General features: G+C 44.0%; 1 protein-coding gene across 1 annotated transcript in view; it reads left to right on the forward strand.

The window, feature by feature from the left end:
• Positions 1 to 844: 844 nt before the first annotated feature.
• Positions 845 to 22,251, forward strand: part of PDXK (pyridoxal kinase) — a 77,516-nt gene continuing 56,109 nt past the window's right edge. Inside the window, exon 1 of the mRNA XM_067466722.1 lies at positions 845 to 1,343. Coding sequence (XP_067322823.1) covers positions 1,251 to 1,343 — 93 coding nt within the window. The 5' untranslated portion in view covers positions 845 to 1,250. The remainder of the gene's footprint in view (positions 1,344 to 22,251) is intronic.

Raw genomic sequence — 22,251 nt, forward strand, 5'->3', positions numbered from 1 at the left:
ATTATAGGCTTTCAACTAGATTATATGGCACTGTAGACTACTATAACCCAGTTCAAACAGATAATTTGGATTTTATATGGCAGTGTAGATGGATCCTCCCGGGATTTTATAGTATTGAGCTACTGAAGTTAACATGGTGTCAAACTACACAAATTCAATAGTGTAGCAACTCCATGCATCTAGAAATGTTTATGCTCCGATTTCTTTCTCTCTGGCCCCTTCCACTCAGCTGAATAAAACCCCACATGTTTGAACTGGAATATATAGCAGTGTGGACTCGGATAACCCAGTTCAAAACAGACACTGTGGGATTTTCTGCCTTGATATCGCGGGGCACCTGGGTCGCTTAGGATGTGGATGTGTTTCTCGTAGAGGGCCGAAAGGCCGCCTTTTGGGGCCATTTCCCGCGTGGCTCCTCCTCCCACGCGTGTCCCCGCGTCTCGCGTGGGCGCCCGCGCTGAGCGTGGCTGGTGTTGGCGGAAAAGGGGGGAGGGGCGAAGGAAAGCGAGTGGCTCCTCCTCTACCTACGCGTGTCCCCGCGTCTCGCGTGGGCACCCTGGCTGAGCATGGCTGGTGTTGGCGGCAAAAGGAGGAGGGGTGAAGGAAATCCAGTGGCTCCTCCTCCCCCCACGCGTGTCCACGCGTCTCGCGTGGGCGCCCGGGTTAAGCGTGGCTGGTGTTGGGGGGAAAAGGGGGGAGGTGGGGCGAAGGAAAGCGAGTGGTTCCTCCTCCTCCCACGCGTGTCCACGCATCTCGCGTGGGCGCCCAGGCCGAGCGTGGCTGGTGTTGGGGGGAAAGGGGAGGGCCTAAGGAAAGCGAGTGGCTCCTCCTTCTCCTCCCACGCGTGTCCTCGCGTCTCGCGTGGGCGCCCGGGCTGAGCGTGGCTTAGCGGGAGCACGCGCCTGGTGTTGGCGGAAAAGAGGGGGAGGGAGGAGGGGCGAAGGGGAGCGAGTGGCTCCTCCTCCTGCTGCTGCTGCTACAGCCTCGCGTGGGGGCCATCCGGCTTCTCGCGCGAGCCTCTGCCCGCTGGGTGCCTTTAAATGGCTTTCGCGGGAGCGGCGGGTGCCAGTCCAGCCTCGTCTGTGATGTAAGACGCGGCTCAAGGCGGCTGCGCCGAGCGCCTCGCTTCCTTTTTTTCCGCCTGTCTCGGGCCTGAGCGCGCGTGGGGCCCTCCTTCCCTCCCTCCCTCCGTCCCGCTTGCCTCTTTGCCTGCCAGCCTGCCTGCCTGCCTTCTCCCAGCCGCGCGAGGGATGGAAGGCAAGGAGGAGTGCCGCGTGCTCTCCATCCAGAGCCACGTCGTGCGCGGCTACGTGGGCAACCGCGCCGCCGCTTTCCCCTTGCAGGTAAGGGCGCAGGGATCGCCTTCCTGGGCTGCGAGGGAGGAGGGCTGTAGAATGGCTGTAGAAGGCAGCTTGGACACCCTGTCATGGCTCAAGGCAGGGGATTCCTGGGAGGTGTGGTTGGGCAGCAAGGCTATGGGATGCTGGGAGTTGTAGTTCTGCCAAGGACAGAGAAGCCCCACCAAATGAGGACTCACAGGATCCCATAGCAGTCAAGCCTCATTCATTCTATAGTGTGGATCAGGCATGGGCAAACTAGGGCCTTCCCTCCAAGTGTTTTGGACTTCAACTCCCATCATTCCTCACAGCCTCAGGCCCTTTCCTTTTCTCCCTCAGCCGCTTAAGCTTAAGCGGCTGAGGGGGGAAAGTAAGGGGCCTGAGGCTGTGAGGAATGGTGGGAGTTGGAGTCCAAAACACCTGGAGGGAGGGCCCAAGTTTTCATGTAAATATCTGATATTTACATGAATATGTATTTTCATTCACTGGATCACATTTGGCACAAATACCCGATTCACCTATATTTAAATACTGGTGGGTTTTTTGGGGGGGGGGGGGTTAATAGATTTTGTAATTTGGGAGTTGTAATGGCTGGGACTTATAGTTCACCTACAATCAAGGAGCATTCTGAACTCCACCAACGATACAAACTTGGCACACAGAACTCCCATGACCGGCAGAAAAGGGTTTGGTGGGCACTGACCTTGAGTTTTGGGAGTTGTAGTTTGCCTACATCCAGAGAGCACTGTGATAGAGCTGGACCAAACTTGGCACGAATACTCCATATGCTCAAATGTGAACACTAGTGGAGTTTGGGGAAAACAGACCTTGATGTTTGGGAGTTGTAGTTGCTGGGATTTATAGTTCACCTACAATCAAAGAGCATTCTGGACTCCACCAATGATGGAATCGAACCAAACTTGGCACACAGAACTCCCATGACCAACAGAAAATACTGGGAGGGTTTGGTGGGCATTGACCTTGAGTTTTTGAGTTGTAGTTCACCTACCTCCAGAGAGCACTGTGGACTCAAACAGGGATAGATCTGAATCAAACTTGACACTAATACTCAGTATGTTCAAATGTGAGCACTAGTGAAGCTTGGGGAAAACAGTCCTTGACATTTGGGAGTTGTATTTGCTGGGATTTATTGTTCACCTACAATCAAAGAGCATTCTGAATTCCACCAATGATAGAATTGGGTCAAACTTCCCACACAGAACCCCCACCACCAACAGAAAATATTATGTTTTCTGATGGTCTTTGGTGACCCCTCTGACACCCCCTTGTGACCCCAGGTTGAGAAACACTGTGCTATATCCTCACCGAACCACAGCTCCCAGGATTCCATAGCACTGAGCCACCGGAGTTAGAACAGTGTCAAACTGCATTAATTTCCCGGTGTAGATGCACCATAAAGGAACCGGCACATGCCAGTCATGTACCCGGCAGTCAACCTAAACACAGTCAAAGCTAGCTGGGATGGAAGTGGTGGTAGTTATGTTATTTCTTTACTTTCCCTATAGATTTTTGCTGCCTTTGCACAAGTTCCCATTCGCACCAAGGCTTGCCAAGTAGGCCGAGGGTCAAGGAATGTGCTGAGAGGGGGGAAAGCGGGGAAACAATCCAGTTTGGAGGACTTGTTTGGATACAGTGACCCTCGGTTTAACGTCAATACGATTTCTCCCCCTTCTTCTTCCTCTCCTCCTTCTTGGTATTAATTTGGATGCCTTAAGGTCTTGTCAAGGTTGAGTGTACAGCGCCAGATAAGACCAGGAATTATCTCTCCTTCTCTCCTCTTTCCAGTGAGAGCCACTGTTTTCCTCCAGCACACTTTTTGGTCTGGGTTCTTGCACTTTGGAGTGATGTATTCGAATGCACCTCCAACCCATTTTGGGGAAAATATTGTGTTGTTGTGTTTCCTAAAATAGAAGCAATAAAACGTAATGCTTCTGTGTCATGTGACATCCCCCGAATTGGTACTGAATGGCCGGTTTATGAATAGTGCTGTTCCTTCCACTGCACCAAGTATGTGGTGCTGTCAGCCACCCGAAAGGTAATTCGTCCCAGAGCCCATTATTCCAAAACCTATTTAGCAAAAGTCATTGTTACCGTCACACAGAGTGAACGCATGGCTCGATGTTTGGGTTTTGAGTTGGTACCGACAGACTTCTGTTATAGGGACCAGACTGTTTTGATTTAAGTATTTCCATTTTCAAGGATTTAATATATAGAGAGATTTTGGATCTTTGTATCATGGTGTTGCTGTGAGTTTCCTGGGGTCTCTTCCACACAACTGGATAAAATCCCACATTATCTTCTTTGAACTGGGATATATGGCAGTGTGGACTCAGATGACCCAGTTCAAACCAGATACTGTGGGATTTTCTACCTTGATCTTCTGCGTTATATGCCTGTGTGGAAGGCACCTGAGCTGTATGGCCATGTTCGAGAAACATTCTCTCCTGACGTTTCACCCACATCTATGGCAGGCACCTTCAGAGTTTTGTTGGAAACAAGGCAAGTGGGGTTTACATATCTGTGGAATGTCCAGGGTGGGAGAAAGAACTCTTGTATGTTTGAGGTAAGTGTGAATGTTGCAATTGGCCACCTTGATTAGCATTGAATAACCTTGCTCAAAAACAGGGGAATTCCAGACAAGAAACAATCTGGGCCAGCTAATCACCTCCCAATGAAGGATTCCCCAGGCAGGAAGCAGCCAAACCTTGAAGCTGCAAGGCTATTCAATGCTAATCAAGGTGGCCAATGGCAACATTCACACTTGCCTCAAGCAGGCAAGAGTTCTTTCTCCCACCCTGGACAATATTCCATAGATATATGAACCCCGCTTGCCTAGTTTCCAACAGACTTCGCAACCTCTGAGGATGCCTGCCCTAGGTGTGGGTGAAACATCAGGAGAGAATGCTTCTGGAACATGGCCATACAGTCCGAAAAACTCACAGCAACCCTATATTAATAAGAATAAAGAAAGGTAGGTTATACATTGATTTTATTGTTGTACTTTTATAAGTACTATTCAGGGTTCAAAAATAGGGGAATTCCACACAAGAAACAATCAGGGCCAGTTAACACCTCCCAACAAGGGATTCCCCCAGGCAGGAAGCAGCCAAGCTTTGAGGCTGCAAGGCTATTCATTGCTACTCGCAACATTCACACTTACCTCAAGCAGACAAGAGTTCTTTCTCCCACCCTGGACATTCCACAGATATATCAACCTCACTTGCATAGTTCCCAACAAACCTCACAACCTCTGAGGATGCCTGCCATAGATGTGGGTGAAATGTCAGGTGAGAATGCATCATGAACATATAGTCCAAAAAACTCACAGCAGACTAGTGATTCTGACCATGAAAGCCTTTGACAACACTTTGTATCATAATGTTTGCTCAGTATGAAATACTTCTTTTACAGAGTCACCTTGTACTTGTTAAAGAAGTTTTCATTCCTCTGTTCTGTACAGGCATTTAACATCATTTGTGGAAAAAAATAAAACTGCTGCTGGCATCGAAGCAGAAAAGAATTACTGCTGCAAACTGCAGTAAGGAAAGAAAAAAAAACAACAGTTACCGATGTCACAAGTCACTCTCTGTACCCAAGAACATCCTTGCCATGTTCCTGGCATACCTGATACATTAAATTATTGTGCATCGGAACTGGGAACCAAAACCACAGACTCTGTGTTGTGGCAGCATTTTCTTTCAGAGGAGAAAGAATCACATGGCCCATCAGATGTCGTCTTAGCCAGAGTAAACAATGGCGAGAGGATGATGGGAACAACAGTCTAGGAACATCTTGAGGGTGTTATGATTCCCATTTCTTGCCCTTGAATTTATCCATCCTGAACAAGGAACCTGATGAAATGTAACCATGAGAAAGTTACCATGGTGAAGATTAAGTCTTAACCAATCACTGCAGTGCTGGAATGGTGTAATAATTCAGTTTGCCAAGGTGTGCCATATAATAAGAGGATAAAATTATTATTATTTCAGGCATGATGGCCATGTATAAATATGTGAGAAGTCTTAGGGAGGAGGAAGGAAGCTTGTTTTCTGCTGTCCTGAAAACTATGACTTGGAACAATGGTTTCAAACTACAGGAAAGGAGATTCCTCCTGAACATTAGGAAGAACTTCCTGACTGTGAGAGCTGTTCAGCAGTGGAACGCTCTGCCATGGAGTGTGGTGGAGGCTCCTTCTTAGGATGCTTTCAAACAGAGGCTGGATGGCCATCTGTCAGGGTGGCTCACAAATCACTCAAACATGCAAACATGCAAAATACAAAAGTTCAATGAGAACAATTAGTAGGCACAAATGGCTTATGTTTTTATTACTTTTGTTTGGTTTTATACTATGTATAAATGTTTTAAATGTTTTATGATGTTCTTGGACATCGAATCGTTGAGGTCTGAGAAGGGCGGTATACAAATATAGTAAATAATAATAAATAATAAATAACAACACAAAAGCAATAACAGCCAACATAAAAATCACAAAAAGCCCTGGTAAAATGCAATAATTGCTGCAGATATGGAACAACTACATAGTTGTATAGGAAAAGTTCTGAGGGTGTATATACATCTTTACTTAAATAAAAAGTAAATATGTAAGTATGGTACTGTTTTTATTATGTTACATTTTATTGTGATATGTTTTTATTTCGTTTTGTGTTGATGCTGTCTTATTTTGTTATGTTTTTAACTTTGTGCTCCTTGGGCTGGTCCCGTTGTAAGCCGCCCCGAGTCCCTTAGGGGAGATGGAGGAGCGGTATAAAAATAAAGTTATTATTATTACTATATTATTAAAATGTTAATGTTGAAGCATGGGTGAGCAAGACAGTTTTGTGGGGGAAATCTACCACTCGGGGACTGATCATGTGTTTTGCGTTCAGAAAAAATCCCTACCGTTTGTTTAAATCTGATTAGGCCGTAAAATGATATGAAAGATGTCTGTTGGGCACCCCGAGAGTTGCCAGTCCAAGTAGAGACACTATTGAGCCAGCTGGACAGATAGTCTGACTGAGAGTGCATCTACGCTGTGGAATTAATACTGATTGACACCACTGATTGACACCACTTCAAATAACATGACCCAATGCTATGGAAGCATGGTGGTTTGCCTCCCCGGCCAAAGGGTGCTGGTGTCTCAGCAGCTCCAACTCCCAGGATTCCATAGAATCGAGCCATAGCAGGTAATGTGATCTCAGGTAGCGTTAATTCTACAGTGCAGATGCATTCCTGTTCCGAGATGCCTGGCCATTATATGGTGCTGGAAAGAACAGTCCATCTAGTTCTTGCAAGCAGAGTGCATAAAACACAAGTACCATATATACTTTTGTATAAGCCGAATTTTTCAGCCCTTTTTTTAGTCTGAAAAAGCTCCCCTCAGCTTATACTCGAGTCAAGGTTATTTATTATTTTACTGTGTTGTTGTTGTTGTTTATTTTATTTTATTTATGTTACTCTATTATTATTATTGTTATTATTATTGCATTATTTTACTCTATTATGATTACATTATTTTTTCTATTATTACTATTACATTTATTATTTTACTCTATTATTATGATTAAATGTACATTATTTTACTTCATCTACTGTTATTATTATATTTCCATTATTTTACTTTACTATTATTTTATTACATGTTTTTATTTTACTCTATTTACTATTATTGGAAGGATATGTAAGCACATTTACATTGAAGGTTAGAATAATGATTTAATCAGAGTTGGACAGTTTTATCTTACAATTTTATGTAAGTATTCAAAAATATTTAACCTACTGATGCCTCAATTAATAGAATTTTATTGGTATCTGTTTTTATTGTGAAATTTACCAGTAGTTACTGTATTTCCCACGCTTGTCTTATACTTGAGTCAATACGTTTTCCCAGTTTTTTGTGGTAAAATTAGGTGCCTCGGCTTATATTTGGGATGGCTTATACTCGAGTATATATGGTATTTCTGTTGGAAGTACAGGGGTGGAAAGTAGAAAATGTGTTTACTGAGAAACGGAAAGTTCTCAGAACTTACAACAATTAATTTCTTCCCTGCTTTCATCTAATTTCTTCCCTAATTTCTTCATCTGCAGCCCAGCATTTGCAGCCTGGGTTAGCAGCTCACTTAGCCAGCACTATCTTTTGGTTTTCAGTGCCAATCTTTATGAAAAACCATGAAAGAAAAACGTGGATCCCCTTTTCCCCTTTGCAGTGTCTGAGGCACAGTTGTGAACTTACATGTCATTTCTGACCTATGGCAAACCCATCACAGACTTTGGTTGGCAAGAGGAGGAGTGCCTTTGCCTTCCTCTGAGGCTGAGAAAGCATTCTTGCCTATACTTGCCACTTACCAGGCTTCCATAGCCAAGCAGGCATTCAAACCTGTTTTACAAGTGTACTAGTCCAGCAATCAAATCACAAGCCCACATTGGCTCTGTAAAGCAGTTGTGGGACATTTACAAAAATGGATCAATTGAAACAATTGCATGTGTGTTGCAGTCTTGAACAAGAAATTAAAAAGGTAAAAGTTTCCCCTTGACATTAAGTCTAGTTATGTCTGACTTTGGGGGTGGGGTGGGGGTGCTCATCTCAATTTCTAACCTGAAGAGCTGGCATTGTCCATAGACACCTCCAAGGTCATGTGGCCAGCATGACTGCATGGAGCACCATTAGCTTCCCACTGAAGCAGTACTTACTGATCTACTGATATTTGCATGTTTTCAAACTGCTAGGTTAGCAGAAACAAGAAATTATTAGGATGTAAATTACACTGACTTTGGAAGTACTCAGAAAGTTTTAATCAGTTTATTGTCGAAGGCTTTCATGGCCGGAATTACTGGGTTGTTGTAGGTTTTTTCGGGCTGTATGGCCATGGTCTAGAGCAGGGGTCCACACACTTTTTAAGCAGAGGGCCAGGTCACAGTCCCTCAAACTGTTGGAGGGCCGGATTATAATTTGAAAAAACATGAATGAATTCCTATACACACTGCACATATTTTATTTGTAGTGCAAAAACCATTTAAAAACAATACAATAATTAAAATGAAGAACAATTTTAACAAATATAAATTTATTAGTATTTCAATGAGAAGTGTGGGAGTGTTTTTGGCTGATGAGATAGGATTGTTGTTGTTGTTGTTGTGTACTTTCAAGTCATTACAGACTTAGGTTGACCCTAAGTGAGGGCTGGGTAAATGACCTTGGAGGGCCGCATTCGGCCCCCGGGCCTTAGTTTGAGGACTTTGGTCTAAAGGCATTCTCTCCTGACGTTTCGCCTGCATCAATGGCAAGCATCCTCAGAGGTAGTGAGGTCTTTTAATCAGTTTCTTTCAACCTAGGCTGCATGACCTCTCAAAAGTATATTGCTTGTTGTTTGTTACCACAAATAAAATCCATTTGAGGCCAATTTACATGTTGAGAGGAATCACATTTTACAATCACACTAGATCAAAAATGCTTTTTGTGGACAGCTGACAGATCAGGAAGAAAAGGCTTGATGCTTGCTTGGAGCAGATTCTCTACCTATGATTTTGAAGTATTGCCATTCATGTCCAGATAATTAATGCCAGTGTAATCTAAAATTATTCATGATTTTAAAACAGGTACATAACCATAACTCAGGAGAAAATAATGTTTCTTGGCTTCTAAGATAGTTATTTACTTTGACTGAATAAACAGGTTTGGTAGCTACTACCACTTGCTTCCACATAGTAGGGCTTCATAGAAGATGCTAACGTGCTGAAGTTTATGGGTGCTTTCAAAGCTTGAAAATATGGATTGCTATGAGTTTTCTGGGCTGTATGGCCATGTTCCAGAAGCATTCTCACCTGACATTTCACCCACATCTATGGCAGGCATCCTCAGAGGTCGTGAGGTCTTTTGGAAACTAGACAGACGGGGTTTATAATGATGAGCTGGGAAGAGATACAACATCATTTGTAATGCAAGGTCCTATACCTCGTCAAGTAATAGGCCCATATTTTTCCAGTGAACTGAAAGAAGACTGGTTTTCTCTGCCATTGGCACTGACGTTCCAGGAATTCTCTTGGGCTGCTTGCCTCATTTGCCATGCATAATTTTTATAAACCCCACTTGCCTAGTTTCCAACAAAACTCACAACCTCTGAGGATGCCTGCCATATATACAGGTAAAATATCAGGAGAGAATGCTTCTGGAACGTGACCATACAACCTCGAAAACTCACAGCAACCCAGTCATCCTGGCCATGAAAGCATTCGACAACACCTTGAAAACATGACTTTTTGTGGCATAAATCCAGTCACTTTGTGAAATCAAAACAGAACCACGAGTAATTTAGTAAACAATACTCATTTAAGTTCAGTTGATCTGATGAGTCTTTCTCACACTGGGACTAGCAGTAAGATTTAGACTGGGCACTACTAGAAGCCACAAATCATTAAATATTCTTAAAGATACTGGTTTGAAACTCTGTGCTTATGACTAGCCAAGATATACATGTGTGGCCTCTGCGTCCCTTTGCTGCTAATCCCAGATTCATCCCTCTGTTTTGTTTTTACTGATGTGTAAAAACAGGTAAGCTGCCCCGAGTCCTCTTGGGGAGATGGTGGCGGGGTATAAATAAAGATGATGATGATGATTATTATTATCCCTCGGGTCTGAAAAGGGTGTGCAGGACACCTGCCAAGAGAATTCAGGGCTGTTAAAAGGTCAGGGAGTTAAAAATGCACTTTGTGGGTGAGAAGTCCATTTGAAGTCATGACTTCTCTGCATTGATTTGTCATTACAGAGAATGACAGGCAAGCTTGAGCAATTCTTTTAAAGGATAAATGCAAAGATCTGTCACAAATGTTTGTGTCAATAGCATCAGTAAGTCAAATGTGCCACAGTATTTCTCTGAGTACCAACTCTGTGTAGCGGTTTCAGCATTGGACTACTAATCTGGTGATCCATTGGGAGGTCCATTAAGTGAATGAACCCAACGGGGGCTCACCAATGCTTCCTCTTCATCCAGGAAAGAAGTGACGAGTGGAATACCACAGAGTGCTGTCCTTGGCCCGGTACTGTTCAACATCTTTATTAATGACTTAGATGAAGTGTTAGAAGGCATGGTCATCAAGTTTGCAGATGGCACCAAATTGGGAAGGATAGCTAATACTCCAGAAGACAGGAGCAGAATTCAAAATGATCTTGACAGATTCGAGAGATGGGCGAAAACTAACAAAACAAAGTTCAACAGAGACCAATGCAAAAATACAGAATGGAGGACGCCTGGCTCAAACTTTATAAAACACATGTGTGAAAAAGATCTTGGAGCCCTCGTGGACAAGAAGTTAAACAACAGCCAAAAATGTCATGTGGCAGCTAAGAAAAGCCAATGGGATTCTGGCCTGCATCAATAGGAGTCTAGTGTCTAAATCCAGGAAAGTCATGCTACTCATCTATTCTGCCTTGGTTAGACCACACCTGCAACACTTTGTCCAATTCTGGGCACCACAATTGAAGAGATATATTGTCAAGCTGGAATGTGTCCAGAGTAGGGCCACTAAAATGATCAAGGGTCTGGAGAACAAGCCCTGTGAGGAGCGGCTTAAAGAGCTGGGCATGTTTAGCCTGAAGAAGAGAAGGCTGAGAGGAGACATGATGAGGGCCATGTAATAAATATGTGAGGAGAAGTCATAGGGAGGAGGGAGCAAGCTTGTTTTCTGCTGCCCTGGAGATTAGGACGCGGAACAATGGCTTCAAACTACAGGAAAGAAGATTCTACCTGAACATGAGGAAGAACTTCCTGACTGTGAGAGCTGTTCAGCAGTAGAACTCTCTGCCTCAGAATGTGGTGGAGGCTCCTTCTCTGCCAGCTTTTAAACAGGCTGTAAGGCCATCTGTGGGGTCTGCTTCGAATGTGATTTTCCTGCTTCTTGGCAGGAGGTTGGACTGGATGGCCCATGAGGTCTCTTCCAACTCTATGATTCTTCTGCGTGGTACTGTGAAATCCACACCTGTGGTATTTCCCTGCGTCCACGCAGCTGACTCGGATCTTTCTTGAAAGCTTTTCCTAATTAGGGACTCCAGCCCCGCCCATCTACTCCTAATAAAGCCAGGCAGCGGGGCTTGGAGCCTCAATTCCTTTTGTCCGCGAAAGCAGCAACAACTCGGTGTTCTCTCCTAAAACAACTATTGGTTTGACTCAAGGACTCCAGTTTGACTACTCTAACAGACAGCAATTCCAACTTTTGTTCTGGGACCTTTGTTTATCCTATTTAGGCTAGTGGGAGGACAAACCCACTCCCTCCCTCTAAAAAAAAAAAATGCCGTGTCCTCTGAGGCGCAGGCTTTTTTGCCTTTGGCAATGGGCAGTAACTTACCTTCTTTTTCTTCTGTTCCCCTCGCTCAGAAAGCAGGAGGGAAGAAGATTTTTACCAGCCTACCACCCCTTCCAGACCCAGGAACTGGTAGAGCTTGTGGCAACAAACTGCCACTGTGGCTTTGTGCCAATAACTTTGTTTTGGGTTGCAGCCACGCCTCTCAGCTGTCTCTGTTTTTAAAGGACAGCTTGCTCTCACTGCCCGTGCTTTCTCTGCCCCATTTACCCCAGCAGGCAGTGGACGCTGCAACGATCCCTGCCATGCTTTTGCCCCCCTCAGGGGAGGGGAGGCTCAAGGCAGCCACGCCACCTGTGTGAGTGATGGCTAGCCAAGGCTTGCCTCCACGCCCATGGCATATAACGCCTTGGAGGGGCCTTTGGGTTGCAACAATTCCTGCCATGTTTTTGCCCCCCTCAGGGGAGGGGAGGCTCAAGGCAGCCACGCCACCTGTGTGAGTGATGGCTAGCCAAGGCTTTGCCTCCACGCCCATGGCATATAACGCCTTGGAGGGGCCTTTGGGTTGCAACAATTCCTGCCATGTTTTTGCCCCCCTCAGGGGAGGGGAGGCTCAAGGCAGCCACGCCACCTGTGTGAGTGATGGCTAGCCAAGGCTTTGCCTCCACGCCCATGGCATATAACGCCTTGGAGGGGCCTTCGGGTTGCAACAATTCCTGCCATGCTTTTGCCCCCCTCAGGGGAGGGGAGGCTCAAGGTAGCCACGCCACCTGTGTGAGTGATGGCTGCCAAGGCTTTGGGTCTAAGCCCATGGAATATAACTCCTTGGAGGGGCCTTCGGGCTACTATCCTCCCTCTGCGTCATGCTGCCTGGGAGCTTCAGTGACGGCTCAGACTGTAAGTACTGTGTCTTTTGGGCCCCATCTCCACTTGGCCCATGCCTCAACAGGTAGGTTGCTACTCTTTTGCATAGGCAAACTACACCCTCCTTTCCTTTTCAAGGATTTGTAGTCCCTTCTTTTGGTTTTCAGGAGTTTATTAAAACTTTTTCCTAAGCTCATTCTGGTGCTTCCTTCAGCTGCAACCAGTCAATGTGTCTGATGTAGATTCTGACTCCTATGAGTAGCAGATTTCTCCTACTCTTGAGGAGGACTTTTCCATCTCAGCTTCCTTAGGGGATGTGTTACCTAATTTTTTCTCCTTGATTGCTTAGAGGATCTGCTTTTCTCAGTTGAGCAACAGCAGAAACAAGCTCCAAGTACAGTTCTCCCAGTTCTCCCAGCACTTCCATATTCGCTTAAGCTTGGAGAAAAACAAAGGGCAACTCCTGTATCTGTGTCTGGCATTTCTAAGTTTGTAACTGCACTTTACTGCATACGCACCTTTTCAGCAGAGTGGTTAGTTAAGCCTACTAAACTGAACTTTATTGTGGTCAAAGTTGTTTAATCCACTGTGATAAGAAGATCCACCCCACTGCTAGCCTACTTACTTGCATGATTCATTACCATGCTTGTCTGGCAGCCTCTCAGGTAGCTCAGCACCTTCTTTGGATCTTCTTCCCCTACAACATCAACAGATCCCAAGGGCTTTCTGACAGTAGTATCTCACCTTAGCTTCTCATCACAACGCTACGGCTAAGCACAGCACCGATACAGTACTAAGGTGTTTGCTGCTGTTGCAGCAGCCACCCACCAGCATGTGTAGATCCTCTACCCTCTCCAAAGTAGGCAGAGCAATGGCAGGATAACTGCCCATGGCAGAACATAGCCTGCTTCTAAGTTTGGCTTTTTACCACAATCTAGCCTAGATTGTGGTGGCCAGCCCCTCAGCTTAATTATCCAGGGGTGACAACAAACTAAAGGGAAAGAAGATCAGGGCCAATAGTTTTTTCGCATGCATTTTCTCTTCTTTAATAGCCTCCAACCCTTCAGCTCCAGTTTTTGGAGCTCCACCTCATCATTTTTAGATGCATGGCATTAGATCTCTTCTCACTCATGGTTGTTGGAGATTACAGAGCATGTTTATGCAATTGAATTTTTCAAACTGTCCCCAGTAGGGACTCTACGGGCCACTCCTCCTCCTGTGTTATAGCAGGAGGTAATTACTTGTTTCAAAGGAGCAGTAGCTTCTTTACATTTTTCTGTGTTTCCTTCTTTTTCCTTTTCCCCAGCTGTTTTTTGGTTTCCAATAAAGGCAGTGGGCTTTGGCCAGGTTTGGACCTTACAGGATTTTATGCATATATTGCATATTGCAAATTTCAGGTATTGTCATTACCAACCATCCTCCCTCTGTTATCCAGCAAGACATGGTTCAGTAGCATTGATTTGAAGGATGCCTTTTTTCATGTGGTATTAGACCACAAGACGGTAGATTTTTGTCACTTTTTACTAGCAGTCAGGTTTTTTCATTTCAAGTTCTTCATTCTGGTATCTCCACAGCTCCACAGGTGTTACTAAGGAGATGGCTGTATGCCGGCTCATCCCTGGGTGCACGGGGTAGTAGTTTCCCCCTATATTTATGGTTGGTTGCTGGTGCACAGTCCTGTGAGTATCTACAGAGGAACATTCACTTTACTCTCTTTATAGCAGACGCTTGGTCTTTTTATCAACAAGGTAAAATCTCTTCTTCAGCCTATCCAAACAACCAATTCATGGGGCCTGTATTGGACTCTTGGCATGCAAGAGCCTACTTGTTAGAAGACAGGTTTCTGAATCTGCATTCATTAGCTCTTTGAGTCTGGCAGAAGCCATACATCCATGCCAAGGATGTCCAGTGCTTTTTGGGACACATGGCATTCACTACAGCTGCCACTCCTTTCTCCTGTTTGCACCTTCGGCCTCTCCAGAATTGGTTTCTTCGGGCACTTCATCCCATGCAGGATGAGCCCAATGAATGTGTCATTGTCCCTCTAGCCATCCACAGGTCTCTCAACTAGTGGACTCATCGCTCCAATCTCTGTGTGGGCGATGTTAGCAACCAACACTCACCTCAAGGGTCACACCATCCATGGTCCTTAGGCGGCCATAGAGGGCATGGAGCACATCAACTATTTGGAGTTACTCGCAGTACAAATGGCACTGCACCTTATCTCTCATTTGCTCATGGACAGTATTGTCCACCTTACTACCACCACCACGATTGTGATTTGCTTGCCCTCATCATCAGAATCGGGGACTGGTATACCATAACCATCAATGCCATTCATCAAGAACTCTCTTGCTGGCTCCCTCAGTCAGACAGTTTATACTGACCACTAATGGTCCCTTCATCCTTCCCAGGCATGGGAACTCTTTGTCAGATGGCACACTCCCCTTCTGGACTTGTTTGTCTTTGGAGCACGTCTTGCCTCCACCAGACAGGCTGTTGGGAGATGCCTTCCTCCTGGATTGGACATCCACCCACCTGTACATCTTTCCACTATTGCCAGTGCTGTCCAGTGTGGTCTCTCGTCTTCAAGCAGAGCAGGTAGATTGCATTCTCATCACGCCATGGTGGCCCTGCCAGCCATGGTTTGTCATTCTGCTCCAACTTGCAGGCAGCTGTTACATTCAGTTGCCACTCAGGCCAGACTTGCTGGCTATGAGCAACAGCCCAGTCCCGTACTCCCAGGTCACTCAGTTCCGGTTGACGGCGTGGCAGCTCCAGCCTCAGCCCTCTCTCAACCAGTAAAGGGCATTTTGGACCTTGCCCTGAGCCCTGCCACTAAACATTGTTACATTTGTAAGTGGTGTCATTTTTGCATTTTTTCACAAAAGCAAGGGGTTCAGCCTCTGTCTGCTTCCACTTCCCTCCTGGATTTTTTGATCTCTCTGTCAGATTCAGGACTCTCATTATCATTCTTGAAGGTCAATCTGGCAAATATAGATTCGTTTAGAAGCGAGCATTCTCTTCCCTCTCCTTTATCCGATCCTTTTGTAAAGAGATTTCTGCAAGGCTTTAGAAATTTCTGGCCCCAAGTAGGCCTGTGCCCCCCTTGGAGGTTGGAGGTTGTTCTTTTCGCCCTTACGAAACCACCATTTGAGCCAATGGTCACTTCTGACATGTTCCATCTATCATGGAAAACTGCATTTTTAGTGCCTATTACTTTTGCTTGTCGCGCTAGCGAGCTTATGGCTCTTGAGTCGATAGTCCTTACCTGAAATTTCATAAGGATGTCATGCTGGGCACAGACATTTCCTTCTTACCTAAGGCAGCATCATAGTTTCATATGTCTCAGGACATTGTCCTTCCAACCTTATTTCCAAATCCTTCTACTCCCCTGGAGCAGTCTTTGCACCTTCTTGATGTGCGGAGGGCTCTTGCTTTTTATGTCCACCGCACAGCTCCATTACGGAAGTCCCTACGACTTTTTGTTAAGTACCGTAGGGATACTGTGGGCCTTCCTGTTTCTACCCAGAGGTGGCGGCCTGGATAGTTGCAGCTATCCGGCTAGTTTGCGAAATGGCAGGACTGGACTTACCTGTTCAGATCCATGCTCATTCCACTAGAGCATTGGCACCCTCCATGGTTTTTTTGCACAGTGTGCCTCTGCATGATATCTGTCGAGTGGCCATATGGTCAACACCGCATACTTTTGTCTCCCATTATAAATTGGATTTAGCTGCCAAGAAGGAGATGGCTTTTGGGAGAGCAGTACTTTTTTCTGCACTAGCATGACACCCGCCATCCGTGGGACTGCTCGCTAGTCTACCACAGGTGTGGATTTCACAGTACCACGCAGAAGAAAGTAGGGTTGCTTACCTGTAATCATGTTTCTTCTAGTGGTAACTGTGAAATTCACACAACCCGCCCATCCTCCCCACATTCTGTCATGCCTTTTATCTCCGACTGTCTTTCGCGGTACGGAATTGAGGCTCCAAGCCCCGCTGCCTGGCTTTATTAGGAGTAGATGGGCGGGGCTGGAGTCCCTAATTAGGAAAAGCTTTCAAGAAAGATCCGAGTCAGCTGCGTGGACGCAGGGAAATACCACAGGTGTGAATTTCACAGTTACCACTAGAAGAAACATGATTACAGGTAAGCAACCCTACTTTCTATGATCTTGGGCAAGCCACACACTCTCAGCTCAGAGATAGGAGAAGTAAACCATCTCTGAACAAATCTTGCTATGAAAACGCCATGATTGCGTCATTTTAGGGTCACCAGGAGTTGGGAACTGCATGGAAACATGCAGCAACAACAACCATTTGGAAAGAAACCTGTATGAATTATGGCATGTGGGTGAACAAGGCAGAGATTTGTTTTCAGTTGCAGCAGTTGACTATGAATGTGCTTTTGACATACCTTCTTTGCTGTTTACTTTGCAACATCCATTCAATATTGGAGTTAAACGAATCCTATATTGCTTTGCCTCATTTTATTTTGACTGTAAAATGTTCATTTGGTTTTGTGTGTGAATGTTTTTGCTACTATGTGGAATTACAGCTCCTACTTTGGGATTGTTTATATTATTGATATAATTAACTTTTCGCAGCTCTTCCAACTGAAATAAAACGAACTGAAATATTTTAGTGCACACATAAAGGATCAAATCTGTTTATTAGTTTCAAGTGTTAATGCATTCAGCAACAGCAGTAAATTCAACATTGAAAGAGTATTTGCTTTTCAAAGATGAAAACAGAGCAGAATATAAACAGTACTTTATAAAACACAGTAATTAAAAGATCAGGAAGGAGAAAAAAAGTCTTCACTGGGCACTGAAAAAGTATCAGGGTCGATGCAAAGTGACCTTCCTTGAGGAGGGAGATTCACCAGAGTTCAGCTGGAGTGAAGAAGGGACCTTGCAAGGATTACCTTTAACAAGAACCCATATTTACTCGTGTCTAATGCGCCATCATGTCTAATGCGCACCTCAATTTTCAAAACCCTGAAACCAAAAAATTATTTACTAACTAATGTAATGCACAGCAGCAAAAGGTGCATTCTTTGTAATGTGCCCATTACAATAGTTTCCTGCTTATGATCCCTTCTTTAAAAACAATTGTGTTTGAACACCAAAACTTTCAACAATGGAAAATAAACCTTGGGTGCATCTATGCTGTGGAATGAATCCACTTTAATTGCCTTGGTTCAGTGCTATAGAATCATGGGGGCAGAAGACTCAAAGCCTTGAGTCTTCTCTGCCAAAAAGTGTGGATGCCTCACCAAACTAATCCCAGAATTACATAGCACTGAGCCATGGCAATTAAATTACCGATGACAACTCTCAAATAGGAGCTCCAGGTGCTCCTGAAACAGCTTCTCCTATTGCTTTGGCTCAGCACTCAAATTACCATATTACACAAATCTAATGTGCAACCTAATTTTGGCAAGGTAATTTACCCAAAAAGGGTTAGCGTTAGATTTGAGTAAATACAATATGTTCATTATAAGCCCTAAATGGTTCGGGACCTGCCTACCTTTGTGACTGCATCTTCTCCTACGAACTAACACAATCTCGAAGATTGTCCGGGGATGCTCTTCTCTCAATCTCACCCCCATCTCAAGCTTGGTTGGTGGGGATGAGAGAGAGAGTCTTCTTGGTGGTGGCCCCCTGGCTCTGGAACTCCCCAGAGAGATTAGGCTAGCACCTACCCTGTCCATCTTCCACAAAGATTTAAAGACATGGTTGTTCCACTGCACTTTGACTAGATAGCCCCAACTAGGATCCAAAATCTTCATGCACTTTGTTATTGTTCTGCGCTTAAATTCACGATGCTCTATTCTCATACTGCCCTCTATTTTCACTATTGTCATGTGATCAATGCACTTCATCCATCAGCCCTATCCTCACAATTGTCCTTGCACTGGTCCTCCCACCCGTACCCAGAAACCTATTGTTATCATAGAACTCGTTGGTTGTTGGTTGATGTTTTGCTTTTATATTTCGTTATAATTTTGTTGTTTTATTTTGTTTTATGTTGCCATTATATATTTTAATGTGCTATTTTATTTTATTATACTATTTGGGCTTGTCCCCATGTAAGCCGCCCCGAGTCCCTTTGGGGAGATGGAGGCGGGCTATAAAAATAGTTATTATTATTATTATTATTATTATTGACACAAAAACACACTATGTTACAGCAAACGAGATATATATGCTGGATTTCATATCCCAAAATCACAAGTTGAACACTTCCCAAGCATCTAGGACTGTGTGATGTACTTTCAAATGATGCATGCAGATCCAAGTAAGGTGGCCTTTTGCAGTTGACAGATTGTGATTTTATGAATGTTTATTGTTTCCAAATGCCGGCTGAGATCTTTTGGCTCCTAGTGTGCCGATAACCACTGGGACCACCTGTACTGGTTTATGCCAGAGCCTTTGCATCATCATCATCATTATTATTACTTCTCCTTGTAAACATGTAAATTATTATTATTTCATGTAAATTATATTATTATTGTTATTGTTATTATTATTTCATGTAAATTGGAGACATCCGAATGAGAAATTAAAGACTAGGATGGATGCAGATTTGACTGATATGTTCCCTCTAGGAATCTTTAGTTCTCTAATGCAACTGTAATATATGGTCAGTTTCCTCCAGAAGTGCTGCATAGACACCTTCCTAGAGATAAAACTTCTTTATATGTTTCTAGGCCTGCACTGTGGTCATCTTCTGGTGCAGGTTGACCATAGAATTGCACTGAAGTATCTCAGATTTAAAAAATGCAAGATTTTTATTTACAGTTTTTTCCCCACTTTTGTGGGGCTCTTGTGCCCTTAGCCCCCGTGACAGTGGAGGACATATCTTGCACGTAATACTTAATAAGAATTTTTCCAAGCTCTGAAGAAACTCTAGTTATGGTATGCATCCTTGAACTGAACTCTAAAGATTGTCAAAAAAATTAAACCCTCACTTAACCCTGTGACCTAAACCAAAATGTTAGTGGTAGTTATGGTATGTTGAAATAACAAATGGGAACTTGATAAGTCAACACTTATTGGATGTTCCATTGATTTAAATGGATATATTTAGTTGATATTGACAATTACATTTAGATGTATACATATTGACCATATAAAATGTACTGAACTCTGAAGAGTAATTTTGCATTGGGGCATTACAGCCGATTTTGCTTCTCCTTGGATTTTCCCTCTAGAGAACAACTCATGCTTTAGAAATAAAGCAGGTACATTGTTTGTCTGGAGAAGTTGTTTGGGCTCAGTCCATGACAGAAAAAGCTAAAAAGTCATGTGGCAAGAGATCGAAAAGACATCTGTCTGGAGATCTTGGAGATACTGGAGCTTCTTATGTAAGGGTGCATATTTTGACATCCTAATGTCTTGTGCTTAATTATTTTCAAGTTGCAAATAATTGTAAAAGAATACAATCACGATAGAGGGTTGTATGAAGTATGCCAGAACTTATTAATGATAATAATCATAATTATGTATGTGTCCCAATGTGTCGCAATGTGTGCTTGAACATATATTGTCTCACTAATCCATGCAACTGGGATGTATGATAGGAGAGGGGATGCGACCTTGTGTTATGTCCAAATCACAAATGGGTGTCAAGTTTCACCACAAAAAAGTAATTTTTCCAAGTTCTGGATTTTAGTGAAAGACTCCCTGGTTACGCCTTTTCCTTTTTTTATAGATACCCACCTTTTCCTTTGATATCAATAATCTATCCAGTTAATATAAAATTTGATAAGGTGGCAAAGGGTTTTTTCCTGATATATTGTTTCCCTTGGAGCCGTGAAAGTCAGCAATGATGCCCAGGCTTCTTGCCAGTCCCTCTCCTTGCCATCTGGAGCAATTATGAATGGGACAGAGGTAAAAACAGTGGCTCTGAAAATATCCTGTATTCCTCATTAAGACCTCCTTTCAGTACAAAAATTCTGAGCACCCTGCTTTCTGTGGATTGGAAACCAAATAGTTTTAAAATCTAATCTTGGTGTGATGAATCCATGTTTGGAAAGGGGAGAGAAACGTGTGTGTGTTTCTTCCCCCGTCTTCCATCAGAGGATAATCATCATGCAAGTCAGTGCAGAGGCAGACGTCAACGCTTGACAGTATAGACTCTGATGCAATGTAGAAGCTGTGAGGCTAATCTGTGTGTTGTAGTGGCAGCTGTTTCTGATGGCAGAGGTAAATGGGCTTTCTGAGCAGTGGGACCTCGTAGGCTAAATTGCCCTGAATCAGAGCTGAGAGATGCTTCAGCATCCTGACTCATGCTGACGTTTCACTCTTTTTTTATACAGGGGTATGTAAGCAGCTTAAAGCATCAAAATGAACCATAGTAAGGAATGATTTTTCTTTTTTTAAAAAAAAAGCAGTAAAGATATGAGCAGCCTCTGTTTGAAGTCAACTGAGCATAAAAATATGTAATAAAATTACTTACAAACTCCTGCATTGTTTGGAAATCAGAGACCAGAACCCTTGTTATGTTGGAATTGTACACTTCCAGGAAAAAAGAAGATTAGTTTTGTGTCTGCGTTTCCATATTTTTCTTCTATCTTGGATAGAATAATGTACTTTAAAGGGAAAAGTGGGGTTAGTTTAGAACAGTGGTTCCTAACCTTTTTTGACCAGGGCCAACTTGACCAGGGACCACTTTGACCAGGGACCACTTTGACCAGGGACCACTCTCCAACATTAGTACCAAAAGGGGCAGGGCTGGTCAGCTCTGTGGAAAGGAGTGGAAATAAAATAAAATAAGATAAAGAGGAAGGAGGTTCGCGGACTGGATTTTTACTCTCGCAGTCCACTGCTGGGGTGCGGCCCACAAGTAAAGAACTCCTGGTTTAGAAGGTTAGAAGAAACTTCTTAATGACAGTTGTATCAATTAACTGGATAGGGACTGTTCTTCATCCATGAAGGACTTGTGAGCAGGGGTTTGCATTGATCTGCTGGAAATGTTTTGGCTTTGCTGAGCAGTCCAACTTTAGTTCTTTAATTCCACAGCCTTCCTATCTCATAACTGTGCAGTAGACAGTGTGCTTGGACTGGGTTTAATCTTGAAAGTCCTTGTTGGAATCCCCATTGAATAAACACAGCATGATTGTATTCTGCTGGATGGTGCAATGTGTGGGGATAAAGGTTATAGAGCAATGCTAGCAGGTATTTACAGAGCCTAGAAAAGATTTAAAGAGTGTTTTTAAAAAATCAGCTTCATGCTGTTTGCACAGATTCCGGACCTTATAAAACTCTGGCTAAAAGGTTGTCTCAGCACTTTGAATCTGTTTCAAAAGTCTACTAAAACATCTATAAAGGTGAGAATTAAAAGGGACTAGGTAGAAGTGATAAAAGAGTGATTTGACTGTTGGACTAGGGCAGCAACTGCACCCGTGGTTCTCAGCCTGTGGTCCGTAGGCCATCAGTGGTCCACAAGAACTGAAATATTGTCCGATGCCTCACTATTACTACACTGTTGCAATGAGAGAGACTGGTCTCATGAAATCCTCTAACGGTGACGAGGCAATGGGGATGTAAGGAGGAGAGAGGCTGACTACTCATGAAAGGCGTGACATCCTGACTGCTGCTTCTCCTCCTCCTTCCTCCCTCTGAGTGGAGCAGTTCCATGTGGCGCCTGGAATCGAGGGCGCGTTGGTGTCTGCGTTTTTAAGCCTGTTTCTGGGATTATTTGGGGTGCTGATTCAGAAAATTGCATTG

The sequence above is a fragment of the Anolis sagrei genome, chromosome 3 (genome assembly GCF_037176765.1).
Source record: "Anolis sagrei isolate rAnoSag1 chromosome 3, rAnoSag1.mat, whole genome shotgun sequence".
Lineage (NCBI taxonomy): Eukaryota > Metazoa > Chordata > Lepidosauria > Squamata > Dactyloidae > Anolis > Anolis sagrei.